Source organism: Porites lutea, chromosome 7 (genome assembly GCF_958299795.1).
Source record: "Porites lutea chromosome 7, jaPorLute2.1, whole genome shotgun sequence".
NCBI classification, from domain to species: domain Eukaryota; kingdom Metazoa; phylum Cnidaria; class Anthozoa; order Scleractinia; family Poritidae; genus Porites; species Porites lutea.
The window spans coordinates 20,023,204-20,043,930 of NC_133207.1; the positions used below are offsets into that span (position 1 = coordinate 20,023,204).

The 20,727-nt window shown below is 38.0% G+C and overlaps 2 protein-coding genes across 2 annotated transcripts; both read right to left on the bottom strand.

The window, feature by feature from the left end:
* Positions 1 to 1,383: 1,383 nt before the first annotated feature.
* LOC140943277 (uncharacterized) lies at positions 1,384 to 4,709 on the bottom strand. Its single transcript, XM_073392350.1, has one exon. The coding sequence runs from the start codon at positions 3,283 to 3,285 to the stop codon at positions 2,233 to 2,235; it is 1,053 nt and encodes a 350-aa protein (XP_073248451.1). The 5' UTR covers positions 3,286 to 4,709; the 3' UTR covers positions 1,384 to 2,232.
* A 7,645-nt stretch (positions 4,710 to 12,354) lies between these two features.
* On the bottom strand, positions 12,355 to 20,718 carry LOC140942681 (regulator of microtubule dynamics protein 1-like). Its single transcript, XM_073391635.1, has 10 exons — positions 20,331 to 20,718; positions 20,020 to 20,137; positions 19,712 to 19,823; positions 18,700 to 18,760; positions 18,324 to 18,399; positions 16,805 to 16,882; positions 16,191 to 16,289; positions 15,587 to 15,640; positions 13,521 to 13,601; positions 12,355 to 13,012 (listed from the first exon to the last, which is right to left on the bottom strand). Exons 1-10 carry the CDS (start codon positions 20,684 to 20,686, stop codon positions 12,965 to 12,967), a joined length of 1,083 nt encoding a protein of 360 aa, XP_073247736.1. The 5' UTR covers positions 20,687 to 20,718; the 3' UTR covers positions 12,355 to 12,964.
* Positions 20,719 to 20,727: the final 9 nt, after the last annotated feature.

Consider the following 20,727-nt stretch of genomic DNA (forward strand, 5'->3'; position numbering starts at 1 on the left):
ACTTTCAACAGTTTGAAAACACAGGCAAATGGTGGGGGAGGTAATATCATTATAAATGATTCCTACAAACATTTCCCGGAAAAAAATTCTAGAAATTCTGGGAGCAAAGTTGAATGGAAAGAAAACTTCCGAGAAACTTTGTTGGAAAATTGGGGTATACCTCGCGAGGTTGTCCTCTTTTTTTGGAAATTTTGGACAATTCTGTTCCATTCGCTACTGGAAGTTGCCGAAAATTTAACCGGGCGTTTAGGTTGAATGGAAAGTGCTTCTGGTTTCCGAAGTGGTTTGGACGTTCCACCCGGGATTTGAAGCTATTACGGCCGCCGGTTATAGCAAGCGCTTGATTTCGACTAACCTGCGATCAGACTTTTAAAAGTTATTACAGCAAAACTGTATTTTAGTTTCTAACTATAGAGAGTACTAGGGAGGGCATGATCACAGGCTAGACCTCGATGATCTTACAGACTAACGAATTCACAGGGTTACCAGTGAGATATCACAAAGTTATCCCAACGTAATATCATAAAAGGTGGATGAAGACCGCTCGCTCAAACTGAGATCAACAAATGAGATACCAAACAAAACGTATTTGTCCCCTTTTCGACAAACTCAAGTATATAAAAATAATTACAAATAAAACACACACTTGACTAGTGTGATCATTTTGCAAGTGCTATTCATCTTGCCTGTTTGGCTTCGTTTTAAACCAGTGAATTATGTACAACAATTCCATATTTTTTGCCCTCTAACTCATCAGGTTTCCCCCTTCAAAAAAGCTTATAAATTATTATCATTTTAACAAATTCATGAAGTTATCCTTTACTTAAGCCCACTCATTTAAAAACATAAAAATATTTAATAGCTGCATGTATAAAAAATTAAAAGTCGAAAAGAAAGAGAACTTTGCAAATAAAAGAAAGAGTTTTATAATTAATATATTTTTAAAAAAATTAGAGTTTATCCAGTCTTACATTGGAGCAATCAGCTTTTAGTTTGTGTAATAACAAAAAGACGATTCTAGGAAATGAAAACCATCACATTGAGATGATAAAAAATACATGGGTAATGACTGAAATATATTAAATACATTACACCACATGACATTTGATTTTTCCACTCCTATAACAATACTTTAGATCTTGTGTCAATAATGATTTCTAGTAAAATTTCTGCAATGTGCAACATGTCAGATGAAATCGAGGAAGGCCACCGAACAGTAGTTATCTCTCAGTGATAATATTATTTTACTATTCTACTGATTGGCTCTGTGTATGGAAGAATAAGCACGACTAGTCTGTCTCAAAAATACAAATGTGACCATTCAGATGAAATCTTTGTCTGCTACTACTAGCAGAAACTTTTTCATTTCTTTCGTAGGTACCAGAGGCCCCTGGTCAGCGCTTGGCTGGCATTGTTGTAACTGATTCACACGTAGATTTTGGGGTGCGTTTGCGCTTGCGTCGCTCGTATGGACCAGCTCTAAGCTATACAATTGGACGAGTGTGGTACAAGCTGGTTCTAGCTTTCGAATCTGTGGATGAATGTGAACTTGTAGAGGACATCTATAGAGCTTAATAATATTCTGTTGTTAAGTAGTACAGAAGGGTACAAGTGAGTTTCGAGCAGTACTTTCCTGTGGTTTTGTATATTACGTCGTCAAAACAATAGAGAAACAGGGAATAAATTAGTTCCAAGTTTTACCTTCTTGAGGAAGAGTGAAACCGTCAGCCTGCCCTGATGTGTGAGGACAGAGCCTCACATGGTAGATGGTCCATTTTTCAGTATTTCTGCAGAATTTTCGCTAAGACACTGAATAACAGACAGGCGATTTTCTAAAAGTTTGAAGACATTTGTATGACGGCAGACATTTTTGCACCTGAAGTGTAGAACTTGTGTACTAGAATACATGACTCAAAATTTTTACTTAGCTAAATCCACGATCAAATATACGTGACTTTCCAACTGAGTTAAAATTTCTCTCTCAGATTGTATCTATCCAAACTAAGTCAAACAATTAACCGCCGGGGCATAGTTTATTTAGGTACTTTACAAAGCTACCCCTTATAAGGCAATTGTTTTAGTAAATGAATCCCTTGTCTGACCATTCGCATCAACCCTACTGAGCGGGCAGCACGACCCCGCGCGCTTTTTGTGGTTGCCATTTTTTCGAGTTACAAGTAAGACATTTCTTATTAATACCTTGGTTCATTTAAAAATTCCTCATCCTTTTCATTAACTGCTTGAAGGCGCGGGGCCCTCGCATCCAATGGGCGGCACATGTACTAAGGCGTACGGTGCACTTGAAGATGCCGCCGAGTTGCTTCTATAAAGCGGTAACTCAGACGGATGGACTTGTTCCAGCTCAAGCGGCCCCTCCAAGGCGATCTGCGCGTCCAGTCTGTTGAAATTAATATAAGTTCTGCGCCGCGAGTTCCGGTGCACTTTATTGGCGTACGAGGGCGGCCTTGTGAGCGACGAGGCATCGCAGGAGATTCGCTCGCACTCGCTGGCCGATGAAATTCTGGCGGTCAATATTTCACCCGCTCGTACGCGCTGAAAACTTTGGCTTGATCGAGGACGAAGAGCTTCCGAATGATTATCGATTCCCGAAAAGTTTTCCAAAGGAGTGTTGTAATAATACGGAGTCTCTCCAGTCGCATAGACGGACTTTTTCCGGAAAGGGATGAAGAGTTTTCTGGATCCGCGTGGCCAGGAAGCGTTTAAATTCACATCCGAACACGAACTATCGGCGGTGCTCGGCAAAGTATTATCCATTTCGGTTCTTGCTATAGATTCCTGAGCGATCAAATTACCGGTGTTAAAATGCGATTGTTCTTCTTTTACGCCTCTAGGAGTAATGTTATCCACCGAAGACTGACGGGATAAATTTCTCGATACTGATCGCTTACGGCTGCCAAGGCTTCGTGTACGAGGTCGTCCCGATGGCGGACGCGGGACAATTATACTGTCTGGACCACTAGATTTTCCCGCGTCCAGAGTCAAAGCTGATGTTTGTCCTAATAGAGATCGGGGATCATTCTGTTTAAGCTTTGCGCTGTTATCAGAGCTTGTTAGTTTTGGTTCCTCTCCCTTGACAACGAGAGCTGAATCTATTAAATCGATGGTTTCGTCGTCAACGATTTTCAAAACCACTTGCGAAGTTTGCAGAGATTCTTGATCTTTCACGAAACGCAAGACCATATCACGCTTCGCACTGGCTACACTCTCTGTAAAATCAACATCTACGCCAGGATCACTTGATCCACCGGCGTCTTTTGTAGTCATGCTCAAAATACGGTCGGCGAGAATTGTGTAGGGAAGTTTCGCTCATTAAAATACATGAATATAAACCATCAACACTTCACTCTCTTCGCAAAGGATGTCACAGATGAACACATATTAATCTCCGCTCTTGTAACAAAACGATAAAAGACCAACTTGTAGAGTTTCAATACAATCGGTTGTTGTATTTCGTCGTACACTTGTCATCCAATAAACAGTAAACTTGATTTCGTCTCTGTCTGGCTGCAGTGCAAGTTCTCCGTAAACACAACGAAAGTTTTCAGTGGTTAAAAAAAAATCAAAATTTCACCTTCAACGTCACTTCAGAAATTCGTATACTCTGTACTCCGTCCACATGAACACATAAATGATCCTTAGTACTGAGCTAGGAAATACGGCCTACAATTTCAGTAATATTCCACGATGTATTTCAGTGTTTGTTCCTTTGTGCCCGTAGCTAACAAATACGAACGAAAGACGGTCGGCTATTGGCTCTAAGCAGTAAACAAATGCTTATAAATATTCATCGATCTAGGATAAGATCAATTCCAAATGCAAACTAATTAACAAGTGTAACTACTCGCAAAACACTGATCCAAGTCGAGGTAATTTTGTAAATATGATGAGAAATTTTGAGGACATTTCAATAAATTCTTATAAAAAGAGTTCCGGATTATTTCGACTGGGTAATTCAAAGCAACCCAAGCATGCCACAGTGTAAGCAAGTAATTAGCTCTTTTAATTTAACTTTCAGAAATGTACACATTTTGCATCGATCCTTTGTTCCACTGAGTACACTCACGAATTGACTGGCAATCGAACTCAAAAGCCAAGCCACACTTCTGAAGTCCTTAACAAGACGCAAATTGTTTATAACGTGTGTAAGCACTCAAACTCTTTGGGTGCCTATTTTAGAACTGGTTGTCATTTCATCGAGGGTCCGAGCCCACTTCGTTTTCCGATTAAAACCAGCTTTAAGTGCCACCATATTGAGCTAGCTTGGTCCCAGGTGGTTTTCCAAACGCGCAATTACCGATTCAGACACACTGATTGAACGAGGCCTAAGGTATTGACGTCATAACACATTGTGAAGTTAATCCTCTTGAATGAGAGTTTAAGCCCGCATTGTGAACAGCAGATAATACAATCAAACAGTTATGTATTCTATGACAATTCAGTTTGGCAGCCAAAGTGATAATTAATTATGAGACATAAAATATAGCAAAGAATAACTCTAAACACACGAGTTTTGAGTGTTAAAAGCGTGTGATACCCAAACTTACGAACCAAGTTTCCAAAGGTTGATGTTAAACGACAAACAACCCTCAAAAGACGCAGAAGTATTTTTTTGTAAAGGTTATCCACCTCGATAAAAATGACACAAAAACCTTTCAAGGAATATTCTGCGCGAGTTCTGTCTGGAGCAAATGATATTCGCAAAAGTATAGTTCAAGCATCCAAAACTACACTTGTTAATAATTAACTACTTCACTTCAGCTTTTCTCATCGTACGATTCTGACTCAAGTTTGATCTCGTCATGACAAACAAAACAAGGAGAAACCACTTTGAATCATAAAATTTGCAAATGACCTCACCGTCGGCATTCAGAGAAAAAACTTTACACTTACTGCTTCCAGTTAATAACAGCTGGAATAAACCCTTTACTGAGTGAATATTTTTTCGCAAAATATTAGTTCCAAGTTCAAAGGTTTTTGATTTACAACCTATGAGAAAGGCAACCATCTCGAGAGCAATGAGGACTGGGGGCACCCCAATCATCTTTAGTCTGAGTAGGCTAATCGGCTCCTGGTCTGAGGTGGTATTTTTATTAGGCCTTGAACTTTGCAAACATCAGAAATTAACTTGTTTCATCGAAGGAAAGTCATATATATCGACATATAATAGGTAACGTCACAAAAACAGGTTTTCTTGGAAATGGGTACATTTGTAGCATAAAATTTACAGCTTTTTCCCAATTAAAATGATTAACAGGTAACAACAGCTTTAAACGCGGTCGCAATATATGCTGTCAGTTATGTTGATACTTATTACGTAATGTGACCAATTGTCTTAATTTGAAGCTTCCGTGAATAAACTGAAATCAGGGGCACCCAACGTCAATCTTCGAAAAATATCTGTTCGGAGGACGATTTGAGATGTAGAATTTTCGGAACATTTGTTGTAAGATTTCTTGCTTGCCTGCCTCTCCTAGGATTTTCGAACATCTAAAAAAATGGTATAATTGACCATTTTTAATAGATTTTTGCCCTAAAAAGGTCACCTAGCATTTTCGGGAGCCTTTTTCTGGCTGAAATTTTCGAAAAGGTAAGTTTTGATCGCTATAATTTTCAGATTATTAGACTTTCAGCTAGGAAATCCGAACAGTTAAAAAATTTTTAGGGGATAAAAATATGCCTATATCTACCGTTTAAATACTAAAATACGTTTAACAATGCTATTTTTAACTGGTTTTGAACTATATTCTCGTTGGGTGCCTCTGTGAAATGGTCTATTAAAATCCTTAATAAGAGCCTTGAAAAAATAATGATAAATAAATACATAAATAAATAAATAAACAATGATTTTATCACTTGATTTTGTTTTCCTCATTTCCTTTGAAAGATTGTAGCTGTTTTTAGACAAGAGCAAGCCACGTGACATAGAGTATTAAGGAAGTTAGTCATATTGATGCATGTCAATAGTAAAATGCTTGCTAGGTTTCTCAAGGATCCGAGAAAAGCTTGTCGAAAAATTTCATCGGGTCTCACGGGTGTTACAGTCAGGGGCACCGAACAACTGTTTTCTGTAAAGTATCTATTCGGAGAAGCAAATATTGCCTAGAATTTTCTGTTACTTGAGGACAACTTAAAATTTCTACATGTCACTGTTCCATTCATGTACAAATTTCGAAGCTTTTGTAGCAAATTCCCTAAGACTTTCTGATTAATATTAATTTTTCACATTTCACTGCCCAGGTTAGGCTATTTTTCGTTCAAAAAAGGAAACCTAACATTCTCGGATTCAGAAATGTGATAGAGAGAAGAATGAGTAAAATTATCACTTTCGTGATACATTAAATTGCATCTAAAATTTTCCGGAAAAAAGCCCTAGTAATTTCGAAAAGACTTAAGTTCCCCTGTGATGTCCGACAGGCACAAATTTCATAGCGCTGCTTAGAATGCATCTCTAGAGGTCTAAAATACTCTGGATGGCCTAAAAAGTTTTTTTTTGTATTAAGGAGGAAACAGTCGTTGGGTGCCCTGTGCAGTGGTGAAAGCACCAGCCTCCCAACAATGTAGCTTGGGTTCGAATCCCGAAGACGACGTCATATTTGGTTTGACAGTGTTTAAGTTCGCTGCTGGTTGTTGCACTGGCTAATAGAGGTTTTTCTGCGGATATTACGCGGTTTCGCCCTGTACATTAAAAATTAAGACTTCTAAAGTTCGATAGGCCCATTGCAGCTCGGATCATGTCAAAATTGCAGGATACAACCCTAAAAAAACACAGATCGAAAAAGCGTAAAAAATTTAGTGGGTCTGCCAAGTATAAGGTTTTATCAACCCTTATAGAGCGATATTATGGTGGTTTGAATAACGGAGAAAATACTCTATGCAAAAATGGAATAAGTTGGCGGGCGGTCACGAATGTGTTGCCATATTGTAAACCCCTACTGCGCTTTTCAATAACACGCCCACGCTGAACTTTAAAAACCAGCTTACAATGCCGTCAATCATAATTACGATCACAAGCAACGAACCTTGAAACACAGAATCACACAAAATCGATCGAAATCCACCAATCACAAATCACAGACCATGAACTTTTGTACGTGTTGAAGTTAGCTTCGGTTTTCTAAGAGGTCCGCTAATATGATTGACGGTAGCGAAGAACGCAAACGTTAGTTGGCTTTTGAACTTACAAAATTTTAGTCTTTTGGTCAATTACCTCAAATTGGCTCTCCAGCGACTAACCTTTCTGTTCCTTCCATCCATCATGGTTAAAGTAGGTCACGTGACTGCGAGTTGCAAAGGGCCTTTTCGATCCGGAAATGCGCGAATGCTTTCAAACGAGATCATGGGGGACCCTATAAGTGTTTCGATACATTTCTAGTTGCGGACCTCTTCTTCAACGATTTTTCTCACGTCTTTTTTTTTTTGGCGCCAGTCATTATCATGATAATGACTGGCGCCAAAAAAAAAAGACGTGAGAAAAATCGTTGAAGAAGAGGTTCGCAACTAGAAATGTATCGAAACACTTATAGGGTCCCCCATGATCTCGTTTGAAAGCATTCGCGCATTTCCGGATCGAAAAGGCCCTTGAGGAAAAATGACACACAGGACCTTGTTCCAAATTTTAGTAGAACTGATGGTTTTAAATATAGTTTTTTTAACCGTGTTGTAGATGAATGGAATGGTTTACCCAATCATATTAGAGAATCAAACAGTATTGCAACTTTTAAAAGAAATTTGTTAAGCTTTATTAAGGATAACTAGAACATTTATATTTCTATTTGTACATATTTTTCTTATATGTTAATTAGTGGGGGCATCCCTAGTATGGCGCATTGGTGCTTTTGGTTGTCTCCTTCTCCACAAATTTTTTGTTTGTTTGTTTGTTTGTTTGTTAAAGTAGTGTTAGCTTATTTCATTTCATTATTTGCTTGTTATGCAGTGGAGTGAATCTGTAATAAATAAATAAAACCTGACAGCAGAAATTTAAGCCAACGAATAACAGCAAAATTTTTCACTGGACGCGATATTCTACAAAAAGTAGGGTCTTCATTAGCTTTGAATTCGCAACAAATCTTTATGACATCGGTCAATTTTTTTTTCATATTACTAATTAAAGAGAGTTAGAGGTTTTCTCAAAGTATCGTAGCCGTCGCGTTGAAACCGAAAAAGTTAGTAGCAAAATTTTGTCAAAGATCACCGCCCCTGGAATAACAATTCGGCTACCGGCATTTTGACTGCAAACTAGCATAAAACAAGCCTTCATATTACTGAGAGTCTCGCTTTCCATCAACCATACACACTTTCCTGCAAATTCTGACTACATATGACATGAAAGAACAAGTTCCTAGAGTGCTCCACTTTACAGGGGAAATAACTACATAGTTCTTGACTTCAGAGGTAGTTCATCGCTTTATTGCGGGAATATTGTTTCGTATGGTCAAACATGACCACACTCATCAGGCTTTGAATACAAGCTACAGGCTGTTGCTAGGTAGTAGTTGTGACACCTAATTCTTAACGTTTCGGACTACATCTTACTCATGTTTCTGAGGGGGCACGAATTTGCTAATTCATTGCGCTTATCTAGGGTGCACAGATCTTTTCTGTAGTTAATTACAAACCTTTCATACAGACATAGCCTATGTCTCTATGAGAAGTGTGATCATTTAAAATATATATGTACTTTCCCGTATGTATTCATGCGGCTTCAGGGAGGACCATTTGTGGTCGAGTTGTAATAAGCACGTGAAGACCCAACTTTTCACAAAGTTTAAAACACTCTTGGGAACACTAACATTTGTTTGAAAATCTAAGGTGGCTCAGAACGCACCGCTTTGAATTTTGTTTAATTTTTATGACAAGTCCAATCTTAACATGCTAATTCCCATTAAAAAGTAAGACTAGTGCTGACCGGACTAGTTTTTTTTAGTTAAGATCTATTCAAAAATTCTTAGCCATTTGTTTTTAGCATCATTGCTCTGGTAAAGCAGTGATCCATCGATGCTTTAAGTGCATCTAGTAAACCAAGCAACGAACTGAGTCTAAACGAACGACGCAGCAATAGTTGCAGAGATGGTCTTTGGAAAAACATATCCCCCAATTCACTTTAGTTTAGCAAGCAAACACATAAACGCAAAAGCACTTGCATTTTCAAGAAGCCTGCAGTTTTTAAGTCCTGTTTCCATCGCCCAATATCTTAATCATGATACTTACAGCGTTCAGTTAAATATATTGAGGCCGACCAAATGTAAATCGAAAATGGCAAATTAACCGACAGTCTCGAAAAAATTATCTTTCACAAGAAAATTAATTTTCGTTTTAGCCATCTTTAAAGCAAATATTGTAACTGCTTCTTTGCACAATCAACAGCAACAAACATAAACTCAATCTTTCACTTTTAAATGGATGCTTTTTTCAGGTGCGAATTTTAATTTTCTCTACAGAAGCCACAGAATATTTTAACGCGCAAAACAGAGTAATATCTACATTTAAAGTGGGTGTTATTTTATGCTTAAGTAACCCAAAATACTTTGAAAGTGCGCCAAAAAGACGCCTGTTTTATTACAAACCCCATTTTCGTTACCTATATTTTAACTAAATATAGCCGGAATTCGATGTGACACATTTACTTGAGCAAAGAAATAAGGAGCTCCTACTATGCGGTACCTGTTTTAAACGTACAATCGGATGTCAGTATTTTTTATTATGTAGCTGTCAAAGTCTTAAATGCGCAGACAACAGAATTCTATTAACGAGCCGACAGCTGCTGGGTTCAGACAAAATTATGTCAACTCTCTGTTGAGTTAGGAGAGTAGAGAAGCCGCTTGACTAATCCGGAAGGAAGATTATTCGGGTTCGAGGATTTGTAAATTATTGAAAACAAACTCGTCACACAAACCGATAATTCAAAGGCGGTGGGAAATGTACGCTATAAATGAAGAGGACAGCTTTCTTCCCGCCATTCTGAGCAACAACCCGACGAAACAACTCGCGCAAGTTCGAGGATTTTACGAGCGCCAACGAGAGCGTAGTTTGACGCTCGACCGAAATTTGGAAGACATAAGAATGGCGTATTGCACAAGGCTTTGCGCGGAGAAACAGCGACTTAGTAAGTCTTTGTGGGAGCTGGAAATGCGAAAAAGAAGGTTGCTGCATCAGGTCATGGAGCCGCAAACAAAACGAACTTCATCATGGAAACGGAAGAGTGTATCAGAGGCAAAAAAGCAACGCTTTAAACAAAAAGAAAAAGCAAAACGCAAATCGGAAAGCAAATTGACTTCCCCGAAAGATGAACACTCAAACAGGCAAGAAGGGAATACCAGACAAAACAAGGAAGATGACAAACAGGAAATCGAAAAACTAGAGATACCAACATTTCTTTTACGCTGAGTTCTAAATATTTATAGTGCATCCAGTGGGGTTGCTAAGACACGGCGACAGACAATTTTACATAAGACAATCGGATAAATAAGGAACTTGTAATTACTTGAATACTTTCCCTTAAGGAAAGATACTTCAACAAAGCGGGTCATGATCAACGGCTTTATACGTTTTAGCACAAGAAACCGAGTAACGTTTGCAAAGGTAAAACCTTAGGTCGATATTTATCAACAAACTGCTTCAATATGAATTTGCTTTCGTTGTTAAACAGCTGGGTACTCAAAAAGTTTAAAATATTCGTAACGTGCTGTTGCTAAAACTGATCGTAGAAAAAGGCGTTAAAGACATATGCGTCGGCTTAACTATTTTTCATTAAACTAGGTTTTAATGTAGAATTTAGAGAGGTTAAATTCATCCAGTTTTGTTTACAAACTAAAATGAGTTTTATGCCAAAAGTAAACATCTTCTACATATTTAACAGTCATATTAGCCCGATTCATCTTTCACTATACTTTCGATTCATAAATTCCGACATAAAGTCAACAATAAGAAAAAAAGTAGTGCCACCCTGTCGAACTATGACATTAACTTGGCTGAGAGAAAATGAAGTGTATAAAAACATTGAAGAAGAAAATGATGATTCAAAGGCCAAAACAAAAAACGCGTGTATAATACCAACCCCAGCTGAGAGGGATGGGTGAATGAAAATGACGACTTTTAGTATTCGTGATGCTAAATATCCCAGTGTTAAAAACTTAATTGACAAAGGGTTTTCAATGACAAAATCACGTTTTTTGCCATTGTGAGTTGACCCAGCTCCTCTGCGTTCACGCTGTGTAGTTTGAACAATGCGAAGAAAAGGAAACAGCGCAGAGCAGAAATACATTGTACAATTACCTACTTCAACGTTACTTTAAATAATACATTAGAATAAATAGACAAAGAGATCTAATTATTACTTTTTAAAAACTGCATTGAAGATATAATTTACAATAAATTCAGAAGATGGTAAGGTCACAGTAAATGTTTCAATTTAATCATTTCTTACTAGAATCGAAGATTAACGTGTTTTAAGCAGCGCCAAGAAGGCACAGAATAGGAGGAAAACAAATAACTTAAAACAGAAAGAATATTCCATGCTTGAAAAACCAACAACATAAAGATCTGTAATTGATTTTTATCCATGCTATTATTAGGCGTTGTAAAAACTTGCAATTTCTAGCTTTTAGTTCTTTTCGTGGTCCAATATTCACTAATTTAGCTTGCGTGCAAGAGGGTCTCTTAAGAACGTTACGCACAACAGATTAAAAAGGTTAGAAGGCAATACTCGGAAAACGAGAAAATACTAAAATCTAAGTATTATTACATCAGAAGATCTGACACAATAATACTAATCTAACCCGCTTTTTACAATAAATGCTATCTGTATTAAAACATTCCGTAACAGCGCAAAAAGTAGTGCAGCTACAATCAACATTTTTCAAAGTCACCTTTTCAGATTTCTGGGAAACTCCCCACCTACCCCTCCCCTAAGCCAACATTTTGCCCTAAGTGAGGAGTAAGTGATAATGTTGGTTTAGGGGAGGGGTAGGTGGGCAGTTTCCCAGACACCTAAATTGCTTCGAATATTTCATGCAAAGCCTTATCGTGCCTTAGCTTTAGAAAGACCACTGACTCAACTAATTAAAGCACACTACCCTGAGTGCATGATCACCGATCGACATATTCGGGCAAAAGAGAGGCGTTCAAGTTGATAGTTGAGCATTTTTTAAACAAAAATAAATGTAAAAACCACTCGAGCCATTTACCCAAATAAGCGCGAACAACTTGTCCCCATTGTCCCTCCGGGGCCAATATTCTTCAAAAGAAGGGACCTGGTAAGGACATTTTAGTGGCACATTTAACATTTTACCTCAAATATATAGTTCGAAATTCATTTCAAAGTGTTCGTTTTTATTAGTGAACTCGACTGATCCACACATGTTTTAAAAATGGTGTCTTTAAGACTGTTAACTTTTATTTTTATACGATTAATGATGATCAATGAAGACCAACAACATTAAGGACAGAATATTTCGTCTCAATAAATAATTTTTTGTCAAACAATTTGACAAATTCATTTCAGAATGTAGCGATAAAACGCTCGAAAAGAAATTTATGTCGTTAAACTGTTTATATAATTTTACAGTATAAAATAATATTGACTACATAACAAAAAAATAGAGCAAACTAAAAATGTGTAAGTTACATTGTACCTATAGGATAAAGAATAAAAGTTAAAAATATTTTAAGACAAAACCACTTACTCTTCCTAAACAACAGAGGAGTCGAAAGGCCAAATAAGACAAAGTTCGTGGTTTAAAGTCCCTTTTTGCAAAAGCGTTAGTGTTGCGTCATCCTCCAGATGGTGACCAAAATGGAGAGTACTGGTAACCAGATCAGGTGAGATATGTGGGCAAAACAGGTGACGTAAACAGTGTAGCCAATAGAAGGATCTGTTATAATGTGCTAAGTAGCCGAACACGTGAGATAATCAGTCGCAGCCAATTGGAGGACCTGTTATAAGGATCTATAAGGTACTAAGAAGCTGCTGTGCTTGGTCGTAAGATTCTTTGTCCTAATTTTGGGTTAAAAAAGAGAACGACCGTGATGTCAATTTTTCAGGTGAGAGACCGAAGAAAAGAAGGGAGGAGAAAGGAAGGGAAATGGAAAGAAATTCATCTGCAGTGTGACGAATATTTTGAGTTTCCTTTGGCCAAACCGAAAACAACTAAGGAAAATATTGGGATGGGAAATAACCTCACAATCCTCGGCCAGACTGCCGTTTTTATTGCGCGGTTTTGTACCGTACCATTAATGAAATTTGACGTCTTTAGACAGTCGAAACGCGAGGAAGAAAAATGGATATCGAACAAATTTCGCTCTTTTATCACGAAACTATGTAGGTTCAAACAGATTTTCAGTTGGTCCATCCTTAATGATAGCAATAATAAACCGCCTGGTAAACTCTGTTTAGTAGAGAAATTTTTCTACTAAACGAGGCTTAGCTTAGCTTAGCTGTCTTAAAAGACAGCTACCTAATTTATTTACTTCACTATAATTCATGTAAAAGTAATTTCACTCACATCTTCCGAGGTTACAGGGAGAGATATTGCTTTCTTCAGCCACTCTGATGCTTTTGCTACATCGCCATTTTGCTTGTAACACTACAAAAGAAAGCAAAAAAAAAAATCAAAGGCAGGTCGTGGGCGACTACTATGTCGTACTCCCCACGATCATTATTTTATTGAAAAAAATTAAGAAATCCTGCTCTTAAGGTGAATCGACCCAGTTTTTTTGGGGGGGTACCATCCTACTTTGAAGCTCTCTGGTATCCCCACCTTTACTTTTATCGTAAGTCTAACACATAGAATGGATAACATATAGATCAATTTACAATATAACATAAAATTTTTGACGATCGGAGTAAATGTCACGTGGTTATAATGCCACGCCCCTTTGAGGTCTGAGTCGAAAATCTGCTGTTGCCGGCATTTTTTCGTGAAAATCTCTCGGCTACACATAGTGCGCATTAGTGCCTTACGCTGAACAGAGTTTCACTAAAATCGCAAAGACCCAATTCGAGAAATTCAGCGATTTCCAAATTTAGGTCATAATTTATGCGAAAATGATAAGCAAACTTTACACGGATTATATCTAATAAACTATGAGATTCATATCTTTATTTTGGGCATCGTTATAACAGATGGGTCCTTGCAAGTCAGCAAAACGCTTTAGGGCCTTGTAAATGCGCGCGATTTTGAGCAAAGCAAACATATAAAAATTATAGTTTACGCTATTTGTTGACATTTGTCGTTTTTTCTCAGCCAAAACGTTAAAAATCTTCAATGTTTACTCAAGTTTGGGCTTATAGAAGATAATGTCACAGTTTTTCAATCACCATGAAATTCAGAGTCCGGGTAGTTAGTTAATCAATTGTGGCCCTGAAAAAATTTGAAGGAAAAAAAACTACGAATTTTTAAGAAAATGCTTTTTTCGTGAGAAGGACTCTTAAACGCTGACAAACGTCAACAAATAGCGTAAACTATAATTTTTATATGTTTGCTTTGCTCGAAATCGCGCGCATTTACAAGGCCCTAAAGCGTTTTGCTGACTTGCAAGGACCCATCTGTTATAACGATGCCCAAAATAAAGATATGAATCTCATAGTTTATTAGATATAATCCGTGTAAAGTTTGCTTATCATTTTCGCATAAATTATGACCTAAATTTGGAAACCGCTGAATTTCTCGAATTGGGTCTTTGCGATTTTAGTGAAACTCTGTTCAGCGTAAGGCACTAATGCGCACTATGTGTAGCCGAGAAATTTTCACGAAAAAATGCCGGCAACAGCAGATTTTCGACTCAGACCTCAAAGGGGCGTGGCATTATGACCACGTGACATTTACTCCGATCGCCAAAAATTTTATGTTATATTGTAGATTAATCTATATGTTATCCATTCTATGTGTTAGACTTACGATAAAAGTAAAGGTGGGGATACCAGAGAGCTTCAAAGTAGGATGGTACCCCCCCAAAAAAAACTGGGTCGAGTCACCTTAAAGTATCCCAGCAAGTGACTTGGGTTGCCTGTGCAAGTCGAGGCACTCACCTGTACGCACAACGACGTTCAGACTATTATCAATGCGAATGAATAGCCACTAGTCTGCCAAGCAGGGCGCATAAGAGCAACATATTGATGCAGCTTTAAGTTGCCAGACTTGACGAGTTTTCTTCACAAGTACGTGTAAGGTGAAGGTAACAAGTAAGCAAGAAACGGCTTTTAGTGATAATAAAAATAAAGGAATAAAAAAGTAAAGATATTTACCCTTTAAATCCTAAGAATGGCCTAAGGAATTTAATAAACAAGATTTTTTTAAATTCCTTTTTGTTTAATCCTAAGAAATAAATAGGACCATGAAAAACGTCTGCCAAAAAGGTGTAATCTGATTGCTAACATCAGAGCATTTCGCTCACAGATTTTTACAAAGTTAGAGTGGCAAGTCGTCCCGCCATAACTTGGTTGAAGAGTGATGTATATGTATCTTCAATACTGAACAAGATAATAGTGAGCAATAACACTTTTGAATAAGTTTTGCCGTGGATTGACTGGTATCGGTCTATGCAAAGTGCAAACTATCCTTCCTCTTGCCTTTGCTATCCAGTATGAGTTTGAAAGCCAGAATCCTGGTTTGATTTCCTCGGCCTGTAGGAAGAAGTCACTTGGTCAGGGAAAAAAACTGTCCAGAACAATTCTTGTGGATAAAACTGGAGTGAAACCACTCATTTTTGTGTAGAAGTAATTAACAGTAAACAACTTACAATTAAAACTTGGTCACGGGGTACAAATTCGCGTTTGCCGTTTGACGTCCTCCCTTCTTGAGGCAAGAGAGAACTCTGGTTGCAAACGTGAAAAATGGCGGGAAAATTTATCACCAAGTCACCTCTGCCGTTTGCAGCAAACGTTCTCTAATGTCAGCAACTGTCTAACGATAAATTTGACTCCTTTCCTACCGTCGAAACTCCTCTCGTAAGCTACCATGCACCTTTCCAAAACACCAGAATTTTTCTATCGAATTCACCGTAGTTGGGGGAATTTCCATCGTTCAAATAACCTACTGTACGCGACCACTGGACACAATCTGATTATTTACTACGCAACTCTGACAGAAGAGGAACTTCCTCGTTGAACAAAGATACGTTTGAAAGAATTTAAAGTTACCGATAGCAACTGAAATGAGAAATGGTTAACTTACCTTTAGAAAATTATTTAGCGCTTCTTCTACTGTAGATGACGGTGGTGCTGCCACGAACGCTGAAGCAGCTTTCCTTTGCCACCACGAAAGCATAGAAATCTAAGTTTACCGAAACAATACATACGGACGAGTTACAAAGAAAGTTACTCCAACTGACCGTGAGAGACACAAAATCAGATATCACAATCTATCACAATCAAATGAAAAATGAACAAAAAAATACCTTTTCAATACCAACAAAGCTCAAGTTCAAGTTTATTTATTCAGTATTTTAGAGGCGAATTTACAAGCTGCTCTTCCCACCGATAGCAGGGCTAATCTACGCAGGTAGGGCAAATCAGCTAGTTTTAATACATGATCAGATAGTTTTAGACCACGAAGTGACCGAGTTAGTTTGAAAATGGAATTGGTTCGTTATGCTCGCACAATTGACGGAAATTTTTTTCTATCCATTACTTCCAGAGTTGAGGGAGTACAAAGCACAGCCTATTCTGCTGAACTTGCGACGGAAATTTGGAAAATTTTCAACTACAGGAATTGACCATGTTCTACGGGTGTAACGATCATCGAAATTGAGCTTTCGCAGCCCCATTGTGCACAACTCGTGCCATTACCTCATAGCACCACCTTCCTAGGAGATGATAGCTTGATGGATCATTCTCATCAAGGTTAATAGCTTGTTCAATGTGCTCCTATGAAAGAAAAAAAAAAGAGAAAGAAAGAAAGAAATACTGTGTTAAGGACTCGCTTTCTCAAGACTCAATTCTCTTACAGAGAGAGCAAACGGTGCAAGAATAAGGCTCAGTAAAGAGCTTAGAGACTGGTTATCCACTTCAAATATTATAGAGATCTTCAGGCTGACAAAAAAGACCATCAACGCAACATAACTTCGAACACACTGTGGTAAGTAACTGGAGTACTCTACTGGGCCCCCTTTTATGGAGAAAATGAGAAGGGTCACCCACCTACCCACCCTGGGCAAGCCAACTTTTACTACAGTCATTTTCTTATACATATGTAAATTACCATTTACATGAGAAACTAAAACTTATGGCCTGAGAGGGGTGACCCGCATAGCCAGGTTACCCTGTCATGATGATAGGGTCACCCTCTCAGCCGGGTTAACTTTTCTCCAAATTCACCATTTGCGCATCTCCCATAATATACCTTGTTTGCCCCGTACCCACCCCCCCCCCCCCAAATTTTGCATACCCTTTGTTTTTTATTTCTCCTGGATATTACAGCCTTCCCAAGGGAAAATGAAATCAATGCTTACGCAAAATTTTTAGGGCCAAACAAGGTGCAATTTGGGGGATGCGCAAGTGGAGAATAAACACTTTAGCTTGGGACCACGACCAAGTTTAAAAAGAGAAAGAAAAATTTGTTATCACATGTCTAAGTCCTACATACAACTTCACAAAAGGAAATTTCATGTCGTGGTCAAGCAGAGATGGCAAAGAGATATACCACTGAAAAAGTGTGCTGCACGTGTACGTCTTGCGAGAAGCGAGTAAAGATGGTTGTATTTGCTTGCCCCATGTTCAGTACCATACAGTTAAAATCCTCCAGACGCTAAACCTGTTACCATAGAGTTGCACTGGCGACTACACAGTCGACCAGTGCAGCGAAACCACTCTTATCCTGTGTAGACCTCTTTGCCTGCTCAATGGAGACATTTAATAATTTAGCAATATTAATTTTATCCAAGGGTGCCATTTGTATGGATGCCTAGACTTAGCAAACAGCATCTTCTTTGTCAGCGTAGTGTTTGGACAATTGCAAACATGACCAATATATTTTAAATTTATTGGCTCCTGATCACATTTCTGAGACTGTTATGTTTTGTTATGTGTAGAATGTCTGTAAGGTAATCCAGAATCCTGGGCTTTGGAATCTGGAATTCAGCTCAAGGAATCTGGAATTCTTCAAATGAATCCTGAATCTGGATTCCATATCCAAGTTCCACTGACGAGAAAAAGATTCCAGAATCTACAGCATGGAATGCACAATTTAAGACTGTCTTGGATTAACTTACAGGGATGAATTCACAGGCTTAAACCTCCCTTACAGTTACAGAAAAAACAACCCTGGAAATGAGGGCAAGTGGTCAAGAGAAAGTTTGGTACACCGTACCTTGTATTTAAATCCAAGCAATATTTGATTTTGTAAACTTTCATAGTCCGTTGTACTTCCAAGAATTATAGCATACCTGAAAAATGGGAATAACTTGAAATTGTAACAAACTGTTATAGTAGACATTACTGTCGTTTTTATTTTTCAAATTTGTCACTCGAGTGAAACACACGAATGCGCTCCTGGTTGGTACATTATTCCCCTTACACAAGTTACCAGTAGGTGTCAAAGTTTTCTGTGAACATTTAAACTCATGATGTCACAAGCGATACAAGGGATGCCGATCCCCACGGATGGTAACAGACATTTCATAAGTGAATGGATTAAGTCACTTCTTTCTTTGGGAACACTTTTTATATTAAAACCATATATTTACCATTTATGTGCAATTGCACTATTTCTGTCCCATTCAATTGCTTTCTCTGCTTTTGCTACACCTACAAAAATTAATGGATTATTCACCATCATTAGTCTACATAACAAACAGATCCAAATACTAAAATGTATCAATAAACTACCTGGTATTATCATTGTTAAGCCCGGTCCTCACTAGTGATACAAGTACAATTAACAAACATAAGACAGTATGAGAACAAGAAGCTTGTGCGCAAGTAAGGACGGGCTTAACACAAAGAGGAATAATTTGAGCGCAAAGTTTTGATATTCTTGTCTTCATGCTCACGTTGTTTATTTATGTTAAGGCCATCCTCACTGTCAAGTACATATTAAGCTTCTTATGCACATGCTTATGCTTACGCTTGCGTTATGCTTACTCCTATGCTTAGTGCTTGGGTCGATAGTGAGAATCAAGTGTAATAATGATAACAATACCTGTGACTAACTACTACACTATCTAACCTACTAATCTACTCATCAAGTGTTACATGTAATACGTGATCATTTTTGGTGTTTAAAACATATAAAACATGTTAATATTGGTGCATGTGTTACTTTTGCTGAACTAACTAACTAATCAGTACTGGTACTAGATCACAGAGATATGCATGCCAATTTCTGGAGCTCTCAAATCTAGAGACTCTTTTTTTGCAGACGTAGCCCTTCCAGATACCCCTCCATCTATTAGTACCCCTTCCATATCAAATACCCCTCTGTATCCCTCCCTTCTGTTTTCACCAGAAGGGAGGGTACTTGATACAGAAGGCAGACGAGAGAGTCACCACATTTTAGACCAGCATTTGTGAGTGCTGGTTAGCCATGTGCCCACTTCCATGTGCCACATGTTTTTTTAGTTATGTGTACTTTGTTATTATTATGTGCATGTACAGCAGCTGTAACTAAAAAAATAAGAGAATATATGTACACGCTTTCTTTAGGTGAGTAAAAATTAATCCACATCCAATTCTGAATGAACAGTGTATTTTGGGTACCTTCATACAATAAACTCTTTTTGCCCTCGGCATCTCCACTCTTTCCTTTCAACAAAGCAATGTCATAACATGATCTTGCATATCTCCAGAATAGCTCACAACTTTGTTGGTGCTGTGTTGTCAAAGAGTTTACAAATCAGTCACTCAGGAACATGAAGGTAATGACGTGATAAATCATAGAACGACCATGTTCCAAGGCAGTGCACGAGTTTTAAACTCAAATAATAATATAAAATTATAGAAACTGTTTGGACCTTGAAATTCAGTGCAACCAGAATAACTGTGCAACGTACTATTAAAATGCTTACCATTTGCGATGATTCCTCTAAGATTTTATGTATTTTATACTTGTCTTCAGTATTGTTACTTGAGTGAAGTCCATCCACTTCATCAATGACTTCTTTGAGCTGGTCGACTACTGGAGCACTAGTTAATAAACAAAAATTAACTATCATAAGCAAACATTTTAAACTCATTTTAAATTTAAGAAAGAAAAGTGCACATGGCAAAATGGCTAAAAACTTAGAGTCTGGCCACTGATAAAAGCTTACTAACCTGTCTACTGGTATTGAAGAAAAATCAAAACAAAAACATATTAAAGATTAAACTTGAAACAGACCTTGATAAAGGCTCAGATTCTCCAGACATCTCATAAAACTCATCTTCTTCTGTCTCCTCTTCGTCACTTTGTAGAGCAGATAACTCGCCTTTCAGCGGTACTATTCGTGTTGTTCTGGTCTCAGTGAAGCAAACTTCAAGCCTCACCATAACGCCACGAAGTTCTTTGATCTCGTTGGTCAGCTCCGCAAAGTGAATCACAAGTTTTTGATCTTGTGTTTGCAAAGGGAACACTTTTCTTGACGCAGCTATTCCTGCACCTATTCCAATCCCTATACCTAATCCAATGGAGACTCCGACGAGCACATTTTTCCCCAAGGAAAAGGAGAAATCAAGAGATGAGAACCAAGACGCCATCTTGGTTTCTTGCGTGACAAGAGAGTGGTCTGGGAACAAGA